Source organism: Ailuropoda melanoleuca, chromosome 3 (assembly GCF_002007445.2).
Source record: "Ailuropoda melanoleuca isolate Jingjing chromosome 3, ASM200744v2, whole genome shotgun sequence".
NCBI classification, from domain to species: domain Eukaryota; kingdom Metazoa; phylum Chordata; class Mammalia; order Carnivora; family Ursidae; genus Ailuropoda; species Ailuropoda melanoleuca.
In genome coordinates this window covers 8,048,923-8,066,148 of record NC_048220.1, presented here as the reverse complement: position 1 = coordinate 8,066,148, position 17,226 = coordinate 8,048,923, and the positions used below count along the sequence as shown (strand labels likewise).

The 17,226-nt window shown below is 44.0% G+C and overlaps 1 protein-coding gene across 6 annotated transcripts in view; it reads left to right on the top strand.

Moving 5' to 3' along the window:
* SEMA6A (semaphorin 6A) overlaps window positions 1–17,226 on the top strand; it is a 133,899-nt gene that overhangs the window by 58,356 nt on the left and 58,317 nt on the right. For all 6 annotated transcript variants that reach the window (XM_034655910.1, XM_034655908.1, XM_034655905.1 and 3 more), the window contains exons 3-7: window positions 6,299–6,436; window positions 8,629–8,746; window positions 13,116–13,176; window positions 14,156–14,218; window positions 14,917–15,018. In XM_034655910.1, the coding sequence (XP_034511801.1) occupies window positions 6,337–6,436; window positions 8,629–8,746; window positions 13,116–13,176; window positions 14,156–14,218; window positions 14,917–15,018 (444 nt within the window). In that variant the 5' untranslated portion in view covers window positions 6,299–6,336. The remainder of the gene's footprint in view (window positions 1–6,298; window positions 6,437–8,628; window positions 8,747–13,115; window positions 13,177–14,155; window positions 14,219–14,916; window positions 15,019–17,226) is intronic.

Below are 17,226 nucleotides of genomic sequence, written 5' to 3'. Positions count from 1 at the left end.
CATTAGGAGCAATAGTTTGGATTCACGGAAGAGTTTTTACACCAACGTCAATTCAGATTTTTAAAGGCAGTGACATTATAAAGACAAAAATGATGAGGTCAGAAAGCTGAAGCACGGTAGCCAAGATATGGAAGCAGCCCACGTGTCCACCGACCGATGAATGGATGAGGAAGAAGTGGGGTGGGTGAGTGTGCACGTGCGCACACACACACACACACACACACACACNCCGACCGATGAATGGATGAGGAAGAAGTGGGGTGGGTGAGTGTGCACGTGCACACACACACACACACACACGCACGCACAGCGGAATACCACTCAGCCATAACAAATGATGAAACCTTGCCATTTGCAACATGGATGGGTCTAGAGGGTATTCCGCTAAGTGAAGTAAGTCAGACTGAGAAAGATAAATACCACATTTCACTTACATGTGGAATCTTAAAAACAAAATCAATGAACAAAACGAAATAGAAACAGACTCATGGGCACAGGAAATCAACTGTGGGGTACCAGAGGGGAGATGCATGAGTGTTATAAGACAAGTCAGCATGGGATGTAAGGTACAGCATAGGGAACAGAGTCAGTAATGTTGCAATAACTTTGTATGGTAACTGCTCTGGTTGTGGGGATCACTCTGTAATGTATAAAAACATCGAATCACTATGATGTAGACCTGAAACTAACAGGATATGTCAGTTACACATCAATTTTTTTAGAAAAAGAAAAAAAATTTTAAAGCTAAAGCATTAAAAATGGAAATGTCATCCTTACTATCGAATATAATTAAATGGTAGCAACTATGGTCTCTCTGGCCAGGTTAGAACTACTTCCAGGACTTGAACCTTGTCCTGATGTGGAAACTAGGTGGTGTCACAAGCTGGAATTTTTCTGCTCTAGTTCAAGGAACTTGTCACAACATGAGTGTCCTGGCTCAAAGTCACTCCATGCCTTTTCCTCCCTAATCACCACATACCCACTCCTTTCGTCACCAGAGCAGAATCACCCAGAATCATACAATCTCAAAGCCCGGAAGCGCTCCAGACGCCATTACATTTTATATCCTTTCATTTAACAGGTGAAGAAACAGAGCCAGCAAGGCTACGTGACTTGCCTAGGGCCACCCTGTTAGTGTGCCCTTCGTTCTTTTAATGACAGCGTGAATTACTGATTACCTTTAAAACTTCCTATGACGTCAGCAGGAAATGTGCTTTTTAAAAGAACTACTGAAACACGGTAGTAAATTATTTACGTCATAGGGAAAACAAAAAAACCAAAAAACCCACCACTACCATCATCCTCTTTATTCCTAGGACACATGTAGAGCTATTAACGAGAGTATTTTCTATTTGCAAGTCTCCAGATAAATTATTTTTCTTACTGTGACCACTTATTATTAAAACATTCATTGGATGCCAACACTCTGGAGGACGGTACCCCAAGCTGTATCCGTACAGCCAAGTCCAGGTGCGAGGGCAAGCGCACTGTGCCGCTGGTGCACGTGTCCACAGAGTGTGGAGCAGTCCATGTGGGTCTTTAAAACAAGCCACGTCTGTTCACGTGTGTGAGCAGACACTGGGTCCCCCCAGGTTCACATGCCAAGACTGACATGAGTAATTCTGCTTGTTTTTACCCGGTCTGCCGTGCTGATGTGCTTTTCCTGAGTGGCATGGAGGCCGCCCTCAGAGCCTTCAGGGGGCAGACAGGGGAGGTGAGGGGTGATGAGGCTTCCTAAGACAAGGCAAGGCGGCGGCAATGTTTCCCACTGGAGAGGGCCAGCTCGCTCTACTTTGGGCAGCCACCGCTCGGCTCCAGAGTGTTGGCCATGTGAAATGTAGGCCAGCGAAGGCAGGTCTCTGATTTCTCTTTTTTTAAGAAGCCAGAAACCCAGAGTTGTATATTAAATCTACTATTCCCCCCCCCCAAAATGTTGGCAACTAATTTGTTTTTTTTCTGGTCTGTGAGCCAAGCTCTGGCCGAGTCCTAGCAGTTTGTGAGCCCGAGTAGAATTTTCCAGGGCAGGCTTTGAGGGAATGGCTGGGCAGGGGACTGGGGTTAAGCCTGAGTGGTACTCTGGTTGCATAGGCCTGTCGTGGTCCCCAGTCCTCGTGGCACTTACGAAACTAACCTGATTAATCAGAAGTAAGATGTGGCAGTTTGTGACCTCATGCTCTGACTTCATAACCATTCTCAGTTCGAGCGACCTCCTCTTTGCTTCACGCTTTGCTGACAGAGTGACCTGCTGCTAGATGACAAGGGTATGCAGAAGGGAGGTGGATGGAAGCTCCAATTACTGAAAATATTTGATCATTTTAAAACACAATTATCACCACGAATGCAGTCACAGGATTTTCAGACAGACTTCCTTTCAGTCCCTTTTGTTCGGCCCTCAATCTGGAATACTGAAGGCTAGCTTCCTGGCCAATCAGCATTCTGCACAGACCACTCAGCTCACGGGAGCCAATAGCCACAACACCATTTGTACACCACGGCTCTGTTAGCTCAGTTTCGTCTTAAAAACTGCAGAGGGAAAATTACAGAAGAGAATTTTTATCTGGGCTGAGACTGGGTAGTAAGTCAACACATTTCTTGCCCATGTGACTCAGAGTAAAGTCATGTAATTAATTTTAGATGAATCCAAATAGATCTAATAAATTCACCCAGCAGATGCCTATTAAAATTAAGAACGCTCTTAAGGTTTTCCACAAATATGGTAAGTTGGAGAAGAGGAGGATTATAACTTTAGAGTAATGGTGTATTTTACAAAGGCCATTTCTCTTCGGGCTGAGAAGAGTAGAAACTTGAGACAATGAGATGGGAAATACAGGCATAAGGAGCCTACTCTCGAATAAATGTTTTTGTTTAGAATCCTCATGTTGCCAGTCTTCCCACTGTCTAATTGTCTGGATATCTGCTGACGTCTAAGTCCAGTTTAGCCTATATAAGCACGGTCACAGAGAAGAGAAACCAGCAAGTGGCTACAGATGCCTAGAAATACGTTGTATGTGAGTAGCACTGCTCAAAGTCTCAAAAATTCCTTAAACAACCTCTTTAATTGCAGCAGCCCAGCTAGCTCAAGAGTCTGAAATTCAGGGGCAAGTGCCTGTTTGTTTTTGTTCTCTAGGCTCGAGGCATGTCTGTATCACTGTGGTCTTAGAGGGGAGACCCAGCCCACCTTCCACAGAATAGGACATGACAATGTGATGGAACTGGGATCTCTCCACCAAGTAATCATTTCAACAAGAAAATATATTATCTACATATATACAAGGGTTAGAGCCCAAAGTTGTGTGGGAAGGGAATAATACATCAAAACCTCAGCCTAAGACAACTGTGAAGTGTTCGTGTGGATGGCCCAAGGTACTGCCAGACGCTTCCTCCCATATGATGTACATGTTAACAACCTGATGATACGATGATAGAAAGACACATAAAACAGCTATTTTTCCTGGCATGAAGCCCTACTGTAAACCTGGAGATATTTAAATACCCCATCACAGCCTCGGTCCTGGCTACACGTAAGGATTAAAGGAAGCCATTGGAGTGCAGAATAGGTTTCTTCTGCAAGCATCGCCCCGCCTGCCAGCCAGCTTCTGGGGTGGCGCATGGTACATCCACCCCATTCAATCTCAAGTTGGGAACCACAAAACTTGGGAGATACATTAAAACAGCAGGGCTCTGTGTCGTTAGCTTGTAGGACATCTGTACAAGGACGAATGCCAATTGTGGAAGGCCAGAGACTCATTTGTCATGCTGAGACAAATTAATCTTTAAAAGTATACATATATTTCCCCAAGACTTCTAAAGGACTGAGAATCAGCGTTCTGAGTCTCCATTATTCTTTCATTACATGCTGCAAACTCTTGGAGGTAATGTGCTTCTGTATTAGGCTATAATACCACTCCTGAGCCCTTGGTAAATGTTGCCACTTCCTCTTGCCCGGGCCTATTTTCTCTTCTAAAATGTAACAGCTGACTGGGATCTGGTTTATGTCTTACTTACTCCCGTGACTGATTTCTCCTCTTTAGTGTTCTACTGAATAGATGCCATGAGAAACAAACAAAGGGACCTCAGGGATTCTTCCCTTTGGGTTCAGAGTCTCCGGAATAGGAAGAACTAGCAAATAAATGAATGAACAGACAATCGCTTTTAACCTGTCTATAAATACATGTTTATGTCTCTTGGTAATGGATTGCCCTTGTGAGCAAGTCATCATTTAAAGTTTAATTTTCATCTCCGCACCAGAGATGGAGATCTGGAATTGCTCGGGCTTCTCTCTCAAGCTGGCTCCCTCTTTTTCAAGATAAAGCAAATTAATTAATGTGTACTTTTCAACTGAAGAAATGATTAAGACCCAGCTGTGTCTGTGAAATTTTAAGTTGCGATGCAACACTCGGGACTCGTTAATGCTTTTTTTGGCATGAAGAAGAGAGACATAGGTATCTAATATTAAGTGTTCTAAAAAGCATAAGTTAGCAGCTTGTTTGCCAAATTAACTTTCAAAGACACCTAAGTTACTAATTTTGACTTTTCTACACACAAATCTTAAATGATTGATGGACTACTGTAAAATAGCTTTGTTCAACAAAGATCATCTCTAGCAGGCTACTTCATCAAAGGCTTTACCACTCTGGAAAGATGAAAAGATATCTCCATTTTACACTATTTCCCCTACAGATCAACACTTATTTGAAATATGCCTGAGAATTATGTGATATTTACTGTATTGGGAGCCTTCTTTCACTGTATGCAGCAGCCCCACATGGGACTGCTTTTACTTCTAAGATCTAGGAGAATTTTCTACACATACAGAGCATCTTTAAGAACCTACAGCTGGGCACAACAGCGTATCTGGCATTTTTATTCACTACTATTTCACTGCAAGGCAGTATTGGAGACTAAAATATACAGAGAATTTTTTTAATCAACAATACCATTTAAGGGCACACCTGGGTGGCTCAGTCGGTCAAGCATCGGCCTTCAGCTAAGGTCATGATCCCAGGGTCCTGGGATGGAGTTCTGCAACAGGCTCCCTGCTCAGTCGGAAGTCTGCTTCTCCCTCTGCCCCTCCCCCCACTCGTGCACTGGCGAGTGCGTGCGCATGGGCGCTCTCTCTTTCTCTCTCTCCCCCCCCCAAATAAATAAATGAAGTCTTTAAAAAAAAAAACAAAACACCATTTCAGGATGTGGTTTCAGATTCTCCCTACAGTATTCTTCAGAGTCTAAAAGGATCCATTTCTTTCTTTTTAAACATAGGTTGTGTGATTTTATGTCTAAGGTCATTCTAGAATTACTATAGAATTATGTAAACCAAGGGTGAACATTTCAACTAAGGGGTCAAGCAGGTAACGGAAATTAGCAAACAGGGCGCATTATGGGGTGGGTATGTGTGTGTGTGTGTGTGTGTGTGTGTGAGCATGCGTGCATGTGTGTTGGGTTGGGGTGTGGTGCCTGAAGGGAAGAGTCATTTAGGTCAATAGGTCAGATACTCTGATTTTTATTAGAAATCTTTCTTTTTTTCAATATTGGCAACCACTTCAAATTTTTGAATAATCCAGAGCTGGTCGGATAAAACATGTCTGGAGGGTGGCATGCTGCCGTAAACCTGCTGAGAAGAAAAGTATTTACACTAAAAAGAGAAAATGCTTTCTCAGTCATCCACACCTTTTGGAATGCAGTTTCTTNTGTGTGTGTGTGTGTGTGTGTGTGTGTGTGTGTGTGAGCATGCGTGCATGTGTGTTGGGTTGGGGTGTGGTGCCTGAAGGGAAGAGTCATTTAGGTCAATAGGTCAGATACTCTGATTTTTATTAGAAATCTTTCTTTTTTTCAATATTGGCAACCACTTCAAATTTTTGAATAATCCAGAGCTGGTCGGATAAAACATGTCTGGAGGGTGGCATGCTGCCGTAAACCTGCTGAGAAGAAAAGTATTTACACTAAAAAGAGAAAATGCTTTCTCAGTCATCCACACCTTTTGGAATGCAGTTTCTTAACTGTGAAACAGCCACCCATGATGGACTTAAAATGACTCGGGACAGAGGAACTAATAAGGCTCTGGGTCATGTGTTCCGGAACAGCTTTGCAAAAGGGCTCAGATCCCTGGGGAAGGAGGGTGCGGTGGGTAATGGATACAGCTTTCTTATGTAAAGCACAATAATCCGTGAATTCACAATGGAAAAGATACAAAGCAGAGACCCCTTTTCTCTTAAATTTATCTTCAAAGGCATTTCATTTTATGGAGGTGAATAAAGCTGACTTGCAAAAAAAAAAAAATTCCTTCTTTGCTCTTTGGCAGGGTGAAGTAGAGAAATAAAGTCTCCCCGCTGAACTACTATGAGGTCAGAAGCCTTGCTGCTATATTTCACACTGCTACACTTTGCTGGGGCTGGTTTCCCAGAAGATTCTGAGCCAATCAGTATTTCGCATGGCAACTGTAAGTATCCACAATCTTACTGTCATTCTCTCTCTCTGTGGGCATTTCAGGCTGCATCAACCAGCAAAACATCCAACATTTTCTAAAATTTAGTAAAATAGAAGACCTGTTAGTAGACGACAGAGGGGTCTCGTCAAATTGGGGAGACGGCTGTTCTGAAACTCCGTTAAATACTGTTGTGGTGACATGTGTGTTGACATGTGTGTAAGGATCTGACATGTTCCTCGGTACTTCTGATGAAGTCTAAGGTCACTACCATGAGGCCATCTTTAATTGCGCCTGAAAACCAGATGTGGGAGAACATCATCTGGATATCGCCCCGAGTGCACATTCTCACGTGCCATTACTGCATGGGCACTGTTACAAGATGAGAACGGGAAGAAGACGACTGTTTTGGAGTACTGAGAGACAAAAATTAACTTTTCTTTTAGACTTAGAAGTAAAAACATTGCTGGACTTTGAATTCGCAGAGGACCTGTTTTAACTGCTTATAACTGTCTTTTGGTCTCCCCTTCACTGTCAAGGGTAGAAAGCCACGTGATGAAGAGTTCAGTTGACTACTCAAGAGGCAAAGTCCTCCCTGTGCATGGAATTGAACAGCCCATGTACTGCTTCTTTTCCTTCCCTCCAAAAGACAAAACATTTTATCGCAGCAAAGGTGGAAGGGAGCCCTTTAACCCAGATATCCATTTTCCCAGTAGCCATCCCAGAACAAACACTGAACAAACCCTAAGGAAGGGATTGAGCATCTATAGGGAATACTAAGGAGATCCATCAGTGCATGGCTGTCTGCTGGACAGTCCCTGAAAAGGGAAATAATAATTTCACCTGAAGGTGAGTTGGCACAGCAGACAACAAGCGAACAAAAGTCAGGGCAGGCTTAAGGACCAAACTGCGTAGTTCGAAATCACTAAGGTGGCGATCCACCTGACTCAAGGTACCAAATCTTACTACGCATTTATTAATCCCTATTTGGGACAGGTATTCTATCTCCGGTACCTGTGTAAAGAAGAGTCCCCAGCCCAAATATGCTGCTGAAAATGAAATGTCAATGGACCCTCGAATCCTTGACAGTAGAGGGGCATGAACTGCCTTAGCAAGCTCCTTGATGAATGGGTAAATGAAATCGCAGAGCGTGTGCAGGAAAGCACAAGATAATCCCATACCAAGCTTGACTGTGAGTCAAATATACCAAGGCTCTCTGATACCCACGGTGAGTAACGCTCACATATTGCAGGGGATTCAAGTGTAGGGGTCTGAGCAGGAATCTGTGAACGGGTTTCAAGTCATTATTTACAGCCTGCCCCACCCCCAAAAAAACATTTTTAAATATGACTCATCCTTCTTTCCTTCTGAGTTTCTCTGGAGGATTGCCAATGCTCTGGAGAGTGTATGTTTAAAGGCAGAGAGATTTTAGAAATGTAGGTATTTCTAAAGGTCAGATATTATTACAAATTGCCCACTCTCAGCAAAAGAGAACTGGAGGAAAGCAGAAATATGTTCATTGACTCTCCAAGTCAGGGAAAATTCCATATCACCCGACTAGCTACACTCAGTTTGACCCTGTCCTGTCAAAGCCCCCGCTTCTGTGAGATTAGCCAATTGCTTAACTCAAGAGGGAACTTCCCACAGTTCCTAGAATGCCAACCAACCTAGCAGGGCAGCCTTCAATAGTAGATTATTCCAACTGGACGCCTGTGGAGACTGTATTTTTCTTCTGGCTCCTGGACGAGGGTTCTCGCCTCCAGACCACATTGCCTTTGTGGTGATTGATGGGAAAGCTGCTTTGAAATAGTTTTCTCCGGAGACAAGATCTTTGGCAGGCTGCCCCTCAGGCTTAGCACTCTAAAGAAGTTGAAAAGAAAACTGGAAGAAAAGAGCACCTTCATGTAAAGGGTTCACTTGCAAGTTTAACCCCCAAAAAAGAGGGACAAGTCAGAAATTGTGACACTGAGAAACAGAAGTCCAGGCTTATTGTCATCTGGAAATGAAACTGCAACTTGATCGTCCTCCCAGAGCACCCGTCTATCACGGGCTTTCCTAAAATAACAGACTTGTTGGAAATGGAAAGTGGTGGCATGGACTGACTTAAATATGGTTTGGTTTTGTGGCCAACCCCCCTCCTCTCCCTGCCCTGTCAATTCTTGGCTTGATTTCCTCTCCCTCTCTTGCCCCATCTCTTCTTTTCACAGATACAAAACAGTATCCGGTGTTTGTGGGCCACAAGCCAGGACGGAACAGCACACAGAGGCACAGACTGGACATCCAAATGATTATGATCATGAACAGAACCCTCTACATTGCTGCGAGGTGAGTGGCCTTTTCCTCACGTCCGCCCTCAGAGCATCCGAAGGTCCTAACATCTGAATGTACCCAGGAGGCACCGTTTTAAGGATCATGACGTTCCCAAACGACACGTTATTGAACTTTAAGGCTACTTTCGTTTGTGAAGCCATCATGCTTTCAAGATTTTCTGCGTCTGTTTAACTTTAGGTGGATTCACATGGAAATGTGTGCATACTTTGAAGCTTAGACTCAAATAATCCACTGTTTTATCTTGAACATATATGCAAATATCTACTCAGGCAACCAGTAGAGTACTTCTCTCCTTGATACTTGTTAAATTAACTTGAATGTGTAAACATGTATTATACAGCGTGTGTGTGGGTGTAATATTAAGCCTGTTAGTAACTTTGCAGTGACTACGTAGTACATATCATTACTGCAATTGAATGACAATAGCACCGATTTTGAAAGAGTTTTCGATTTGGATCTAGTAAGAAAATACTCACCCACTGGCTGATGTCATTTAAACAGACCGTGTCTTAAGGCTGAATGGCATGGCAGGAAAAGAGCCTAAACAGGGCTCATGTGGATTTAGGCTTTTGTCTTAATTCTATTCTTAAGTAACGTAGAGCACAACCTCTCTGGCCATGACGTGTCCTCTCTCAAATGAGACGTTAGATGATGTTAAGAAGTCCCTTGGGATTCTACCCAAATATGATCCCAACTGTGGAGGTGCATAGTTCATTCAAAAAAAGTCTAAATGAAAAGAAACAAGGAACCCTATCCTGTGGGGTTCCACGGTGATCTCAACCTGGGTCTAGACTGATTAATTACTGCACAGTGGGAAGAAGAAAGAGAGATTACGTCTGCGATACTTGCGTGGCTGTGAGCATAGATAAGGAACAGGTCAACAACAGTGCTTCACTCTTCTAAAGAGAACACTCAGGTGTTCTCAAACAACAAGCGATGCAACATAAACCAAGAACCGGCGGCCACACTACAGTATCCTGCGAGTACCCCCACAACATGTCCCAGGGAGCAATGCCAAAGCCCTTTTCAACAATTCTACTCCACAGATACATCCATGGTACATACTAGCTGTATGTGCTGTGTAAGTTCTTTATAAATGTTCATTCATTCAATCCTGGAAAACAACCCTAGCTCAGTGAAGGAGCTATTACCTCCATGTCCTACAGGAAGAAACCAAAGTAGAGAAAGGTGGAATGCCTGGAGCAAAATGACAAAGGCAAGATTTGAAGCGGGGTGGCCTTGCTCTAGAAGCTGGGCATTTACTTCCGGTAGTCCACAGCCTACTGAGGAGGAGAGGTGGTACTATTTGTCCTGGCAGGAACTTTCTACTAGCTCTTGCCCACAAACATAGCGATGTGGGTATTCCTCAGCAAGCATTCCAATGAGGTCCTCAGTAGCTGCCTCTTTGGTAGACTCTATCAGCTCCTTTTTTTTCAAAATTTTATTTAATTATTTGATAGAGAGAGAGAGAGCAGAAGCAGGGGTAAGAGCAGAGGGAGAAGCATACTCCCCACTGAACAGGGAGCCAGACTCGGGGCTCGATCCCGGGACCCTGGGATCATGACCTGGGCCAAAGGCAGACGCTCAACCGACTGAGCCACCCAAGGGCCCCCCATCAGCTCCTTCTTAAATATCATATTTAGATCCCTAAATGTAGCAGGGCTGGACGATTACATTTGTAGTCAATTACCTATAGGCTGGTCAAAACCAATGATTAAACACTGGATCTGTGAGAAGTAGGGTGAGTCAAGAATCTTCTATGAATGAGTCACTCTGCAGTTGAGTCTCTGGGGGGAAAAATGGGATACCGGACTACCCTCATACCTGAAGATTTAGTGTAGGTGTGGACTGCAGGTCCAGGGTGGCCCCTGAGTTAGGAGCAAAGTGCTGTGCAAACTTAAAAGTGAACATTATTCCAGCTCATTAAAACCCAGTGTTATCCTACCCCCACCCCACTCCCGATAAGGAGAAATGTAAGGGGAAAAAGGAGAGAAACACATTCATGTTTTCAAAACTATAAAACAGACTTGCCTTCTGTTAAAGGTCAAATTTGTAAGACCCCCGCACTGACCTGTTGGTTTCCACTCTACATCTGGCCACTTGCCTTCAGTACCCACCCCTGGGAAAATTCCTGAAGGAGTTTTTTGGCCACCATGTTTAGGGTCTCTCCTCTCCCTTAAATTTCCCAACACTGCCCAGAGAGATCCAGGTTCCTGGGCAGCAAGTGACACGATGTAAAGTCCAATCCTTCCCCAAGGCTCAAACCACCGCAACACAATTCAGTTTTGCTCACTGGAGTCGGGGTGGGGGGGGGGGGGGGGGAANGGGGGAGAGGAAGTCCTCAGTTTAAGTCAGTTGAACACAAACTGAATTGACTTTACTGAATTCAGTGAAGGGCAGCTTATGAATCCTGGGGCGCACACATGGGCAGTTGGAATAACCATTCACCCTGGCCTTAGGTGTAACATAAAGTGCGGTTTCCATTTGCTGGGCACTGTGATCTCCTGGATATTGAAAAAGATTGCAATGGTCCACAAAATTTCATTCACAGAATTCTATTTTTAAAATAAGCTTCCTGGTTCTTGCAAACAATTGGTGTCAGTTATCAGAAGCCAAGTCCCATCCAGAACCCAGAGACTGAGTGAGCCTTGATGGCAGGAACCCCTTTCAATTCTGCTTTATTACTATCCATTTTGAAAATTCTTTTTTGTTTGTTTGTTTAATCTCTAAACTGCTAATTAACATAAACAGGCCAGGCCAGAAGGGGGCAATCCCAGAGCTTTCTGAGGAATGACCAGTGCATATTAATCAGCTGTTAATTTACAATTCATATATTCAGCTCCTACTTAAAGTTTTCAGGAGAGGGAGGGCAAGGAAAAACCTAGAGTCATCTCAAACCTGATACCAAAGTAATAGGCAATTTCGTCCCAATAATGAGCCTGACCCACAGCACCACCAATAAAGTCAAACAAGTAATAAACGAATGCAATAAAACTGCCTTGAAATTAAAGGGCAGGGTGGTTCTGGCACCCTACTGAGGTTCCAAGAACTTCCCAATTCAGCAATTTACAAAAACAGGCAAACCATTCTCCCCCTCACCACCCTGAGACACACACACACACACACACACACACACACACACAGCTCAACCACTCACAGTTGCAAGGAAATTGTGTAAGCCAACCAGCTTACCCCCAAATTTTATTTTCACATGAGAAAGCCTGTTTTTATTTCTGTTTTTCCTCTGTTGTACTTTTCCTAAAAGCAGTAGCAGACAGATTTCCAAAGAAGGTGGGGGAAGGGGGAATTAAAGAGAATCATGACAGCAGATCATTCCTTTCTTTCTTCTTTTCTTTTTTTCTTTCCCCACTCCCTCCACTTTCTCTTAAGTAATGAGGGGGCTTGAAAGTCTACATGGGAGCCTTGAGGTCCTGGTTTAAAGCTGTGGGTAATTTTCCAGCCCCAGGACTTCCTGCGTTTTAGAAAAAGTCAATGTTATTTCAAGGGAAAATGAGCTGTTTTGCTTTCCCTCGCTAGCCCCCCATCTCCCCAGTTGAGTGAGTTCTTTTCTTTTCTTTCTTCTGAATTCCAGACAAAAACGCCCTTGTACTCAGCTCACACAGAAGGGGATGTTTAAATATAGCCCCACACCTGAGCTGCTGATTCTGTTTCTTCCCTTCCAGGGGGAGACTGGCAGCAGATCTTAAAGGCAACCAAATTCTCAGCAAAACAGGAAGGTGAACAGAAGCAAGAAATGTAAACTTTAGCTCAAGTACATTTTAGACCTTAATTGCCCATCACTGTGTGAAGAAAACAGTGCTTTCTGGAAATAATTTCACCTTTATCGTCTTCCATCTTGTCAATCAAATCATCAGAGCTAAGGCTGGAAATAAAGTTTTGTGCAGGGAGAAACTGCCGGAGATGAGCTCTTTGTTAGCCCCTGTGAGGAACGAGTGTGGTTTGTTGAACAGCAAGGGTTTGGTACGTGGGTTTGAAGATACAGAAAGGGCACGGGAAAACCCACCCGTGTTCTGGTTTTGGGGTCAATTTAACTTTCAAAGTCCTCTCTCCTGAACTGCATACATATGGAGAGTATAGTGCTGGTAGGAGGGAGACAATGGCAAAGTTTTCATAAAAGGTGCCCCTTTCAGCAAGATGCCACGATTTGTCAGAAGTAGCAGGGTGTGATCGAGAGCATGTCTTACAGGCTGAACCGTTCCCTTTTTCTTGGACACGGACGTCTCTTTTCTAATAACGTGGATATGGATTTATCTGCCTGGAATGAAATATACACTCATTCCGGAGAAAATTAACTATCTCCACTCCTGTGTTTGACACTGTATCAATTTCTCATTGTTTACAGGGACCATATTTACACTGTTGATATGGACACCTCACACACAGAAGAAATTTATTGTAGCAAAGTAAGTAGTTTTAAGACCATCTTTCTAAAATGAAGGGCTTTCCGATAGTTCTTAAAGGGAATACGTATTTTAAATGCACTGCATGAGACGACATGGCTAATAATTTGGGACGTTTTTTTCGCAATCCTACTAATGTGGGGCGAATCCGTGTTTGCAAAGAGCTATCTACCTCATAGTTTACTCATCAAACGTGTGTGCCTCTGTGTACTCTGGAGTTTCAGGTCATTTCCAAATTCCTTTTATAAAATACTACCATGTTTGTCCAGGAAAATATCAGTTTTCCTATGCAAAATCTTGCCCCACAAATGTGTCGATGTTACGTTTCCACGTCTTGCAGTATTAAGTTTGATTTGCCTGTTGTGGCTCAGGAATCTGACAATTACCCACTTCAGACAGACATAAAATATAACCTAAGTTTCCCCTGTAACTCCACATGGAGGTATTTTAGTTAATAAAATCTGCCACAGAAGTAGACGATCCCTTCAGCCCATGAATTTACGTGGAGAGTAACCTGAATTAAATCTTTGTCCACCCGAAGTGAATGTCCCCTTTATGTTTAAGTAAATGACTTCCATATTTTAAGGGGAAAAGCGTGCTTTATGAAAAGTGATTTATCAACTGAAAGGAAAGGGCAAGGATATGTACTTTATCAAAATGAGCGTCACTTAGCAAGATGATTTGGATATTTTATGAGAAATTTCCACGCTGTTGTTTGTTCTTCTTTCCTTCTCTCCTTCATCTTTATCTCAAGGAGAAGATGATCATTCTGTAGTTTAATGAATAGATAGGAGTTCAAAATTAAATGAACGGTTCCCATCTCTGATCTTATGTTGTTATGGTGAATTAATCATGGAGAAAGGGTGCGGAAAGCTTTCAATAAATACATGTTCAGCCTCCATCTCCCCAAGGGAACTCTTACTTCTAAAATCAAATGCAACAACCTCTGGGCTCTAATTGATTTCTTTCTTGATCCCTGCAGAAACTGACATGGAAATCTAGACAGGCTGATGTAGACACATGCAGAATGAAGGGAAAACATAAGGTAGGCAATTTTCATTTCTCCTGCAGCTGCCACTTTGGGTTAAGTTTTTGACTGTTATCTCCAGCCGTAGACCATGATGTGGAATGGATCGTGCTAGTCCCTTTTCCCCCAGTAATTGCTTTTTCCATCAACTTATTTGAAGGCTTTAATTTGCAAAAACAGTTTGCTTTTATGTGATGAAATATTACGACAGCTGCTAGGGCTGCATCATGAACTACTCAGGGGCACTAGGGATTATGGACACCACGCTGGCTGCCCCAACTCTTGTGAGCGCGCTCTCTAGTAGCCCGCCGCACAGACCAGAGTCCTCTGGGAGGCTGAAGAAGAGCTCAGAACAAAGCTGCCGCAGACAGACGGGGGTTTGTGCCTTTAGTCCCAGAACAACATAAAAACACGTTTCAGCCAGGAGCCTTGCCCATCAAGGGACCCTGGGACATGTGGCATTAAAATTAATATGATGGGAGGCTGCCACTTCCACGCTCGCTCTATCCCATGCTTTTAGTTACTGTTTAAAAAAAAAAAGAGCCATTGTTGTCAATGTCATCTTTTAGTAAACATCAGGAGCAGCTCGAATTCTTAACGGGAACTGCACAACCACCTTCCTTTTTAACCTTACTGTCGGCAGATCGTGGTAGACGGTGAGGATGGGTTTCTGTACTGGATGGACTGGATACAAAAGAGTTTGCATTACTTTTCAGGATGAGTGTCACAACTTTATTAAAGTTCTTCTGAAGAAAAACGATGATACTTTGTTTGTCTGTGGAACTAATGCCTTCAACCCTTCCTGCAGAAACTATAAGGTAAATGCGGTTTTGTCTGTTGGAAGCACACGGGCCAGAGGTATTCCGTGATTTACTGTGATTCCACCTGCAGCAACCTAAGAGGGGTAATTCAACACCATCGGGGCTCCTCTCACTCACTGGACTTAATGGACTGCTCCACATGAGTGATCCTGAGCAGGCTGCTAAGCTTCCTGTTTGTGCAGGACTGACTGACACATCTTAAGGAGCCTACCCAGCAAAGTTAGTTTCTCTAAGACCCTATTCTTCATTGTTCGGAACGCCAGCAGACTTTTCCGTGTATACCACGTGCATTTCCTCTCCCTTCCTCTTTCTCCCTCCCACCCCACCATCTCCTCTCTGAGCACAAAAACACACTTAGGTTGTGAGTGATTCCTATTTTAAGAGGTATCTCAAAAGCATGCCGGCGGAAACTGTAGACTCTCTTCTAGGAGACATTTCTAAGAACGCAGGAATTTAATTCCATTTAGCACTCAGCTTACCTGACAGTGGCCTTACCCACTGTGGCCTCATGCAAGGGGAAAAAATTAAGTCTCAAAGCATTAGCAAATCAAGTCAGTTCTGAGCGGCGGACAGAGGGGCCATGATCTAAGGTCTTGGCTCCACACCTGTTCATTCCCCTTGCCCGTTCTTTCTGCCACAGCCCTTCTTTCCACACACATGTACTGCGTTTCTCGCGTGGCCAGGCACTGAGGCTGTAAGGACAAAGAAGAGGCCTCCATCCTTAGGGAAGCCAGACAGGGAGAAGACTATAATTCCATGGGCCGCTGCCGTGGTGACACAATGCAGAGTATTATGGAAGCACAACAGAAAGATGCTAACCTTGGCCTGAGATGAGGAACAGAGAAGGCTTCTACAAGGAGGTAGATAACCCCACTCTTCAAATGCTCCCCGCTGCTGTTCTCACGTAGGGAACATAAACGCCCCCAGTCCAGGAGACACCCTCAAGCTCTGTGACCATCCACCGCCTGACCCAGTGCCTCCCAACAGGTGCTCTGTTCATTTGTGTGGGGTAAACAGTGAATGAGATGCCTAACCTTTGTTTTAAAGGAGAGTTAGCACAAGGAAAAGAGAAGGGCAGTCCAGGTAGAGGGAAGAGCATCAACAAAGGCACTGAGTAAGAAACAGTCTGTTGAGCTTGATAAACTTCCTTTGGGTCTGAAATGCTGGACTGTGAAGTGACAACTAAGAAGAGAGCAGTGGCTGGAGAGGTAGGTGGCCCCAGGGACAGAGGAGAGAGAACGGATTCACGAAATACTTAAGCGACAAAAACCAGTAGGATGTAATAACTGATAAGCAGCCCAGGATAAGGAGGGAGAGGGGTTAAGAATGGCTGTGAGGCTCTCTCCTGGGGAAGTGGATGGATGGAGCTGCCAGCAGATGGGACAGGAAGTAAGAGCAGGAGAGCGTGGGGCTGGGAGGGGCAGGTTGTGAGAGAGTGGGGCTTCAGTTCCGCACTCTGTGACGATGACCAGCCCTGTGGATGGCACTGCCTGGGGGATATGAACGGACAGAGGCAACGGAAGATGGATGGTGAGCCTTGATTTAGGGACAGAAATACACATTTGGGTTTCACCAGCATAAAGTGAACCCTTAGGGGTGTGAAGAATGAGAAGAGAAGTGATGGGCTGATATCCAAACCAGAGAGCTCACCAGCCTTTCCTTGGACAGTTTCAAAAGACCCCAGCCTTCGCAAAGACATCAAAGGGAGGGTCTGTCTTACCCTTACACTCATCTTCCATCTGACACTTTGAAATGGGCTCCGGCAGGGTCCCGATTAGGGTGAGGCAAGGGAGGCATTCGCCCCAGGCATAAAACGTAAGGCACGCACCAAAAACATTCAGGATCAAGGTAAGATAAGTGATATTTTTAATGCAGTATTTTTCAAAATCGAAATTAATGTTAAAAATACCCACTATCCTAAAATAGCAAGCTTTTTAACAACGGCAGGATCCGCTTGGTCCGTAGCAGACAGTCAGTCCAAACATCTCCTCTGGCCGGTGACAGAGTTACAGCTGACGTTGACTCTCATTCTCCCACTTAATATTCCATCCCCGTTTGTCATTGTTTAGGACTCATTAAGATTAATGCCTTTCACAATTCCCAACCAATTCCCTAGCTGGAAAGCTATCTTTTATGACAAATGACAGGTTTTCTTGGCACTGTGATACACAGACCGGGCCTGGTCTAGCTCATTCTTTCCACACA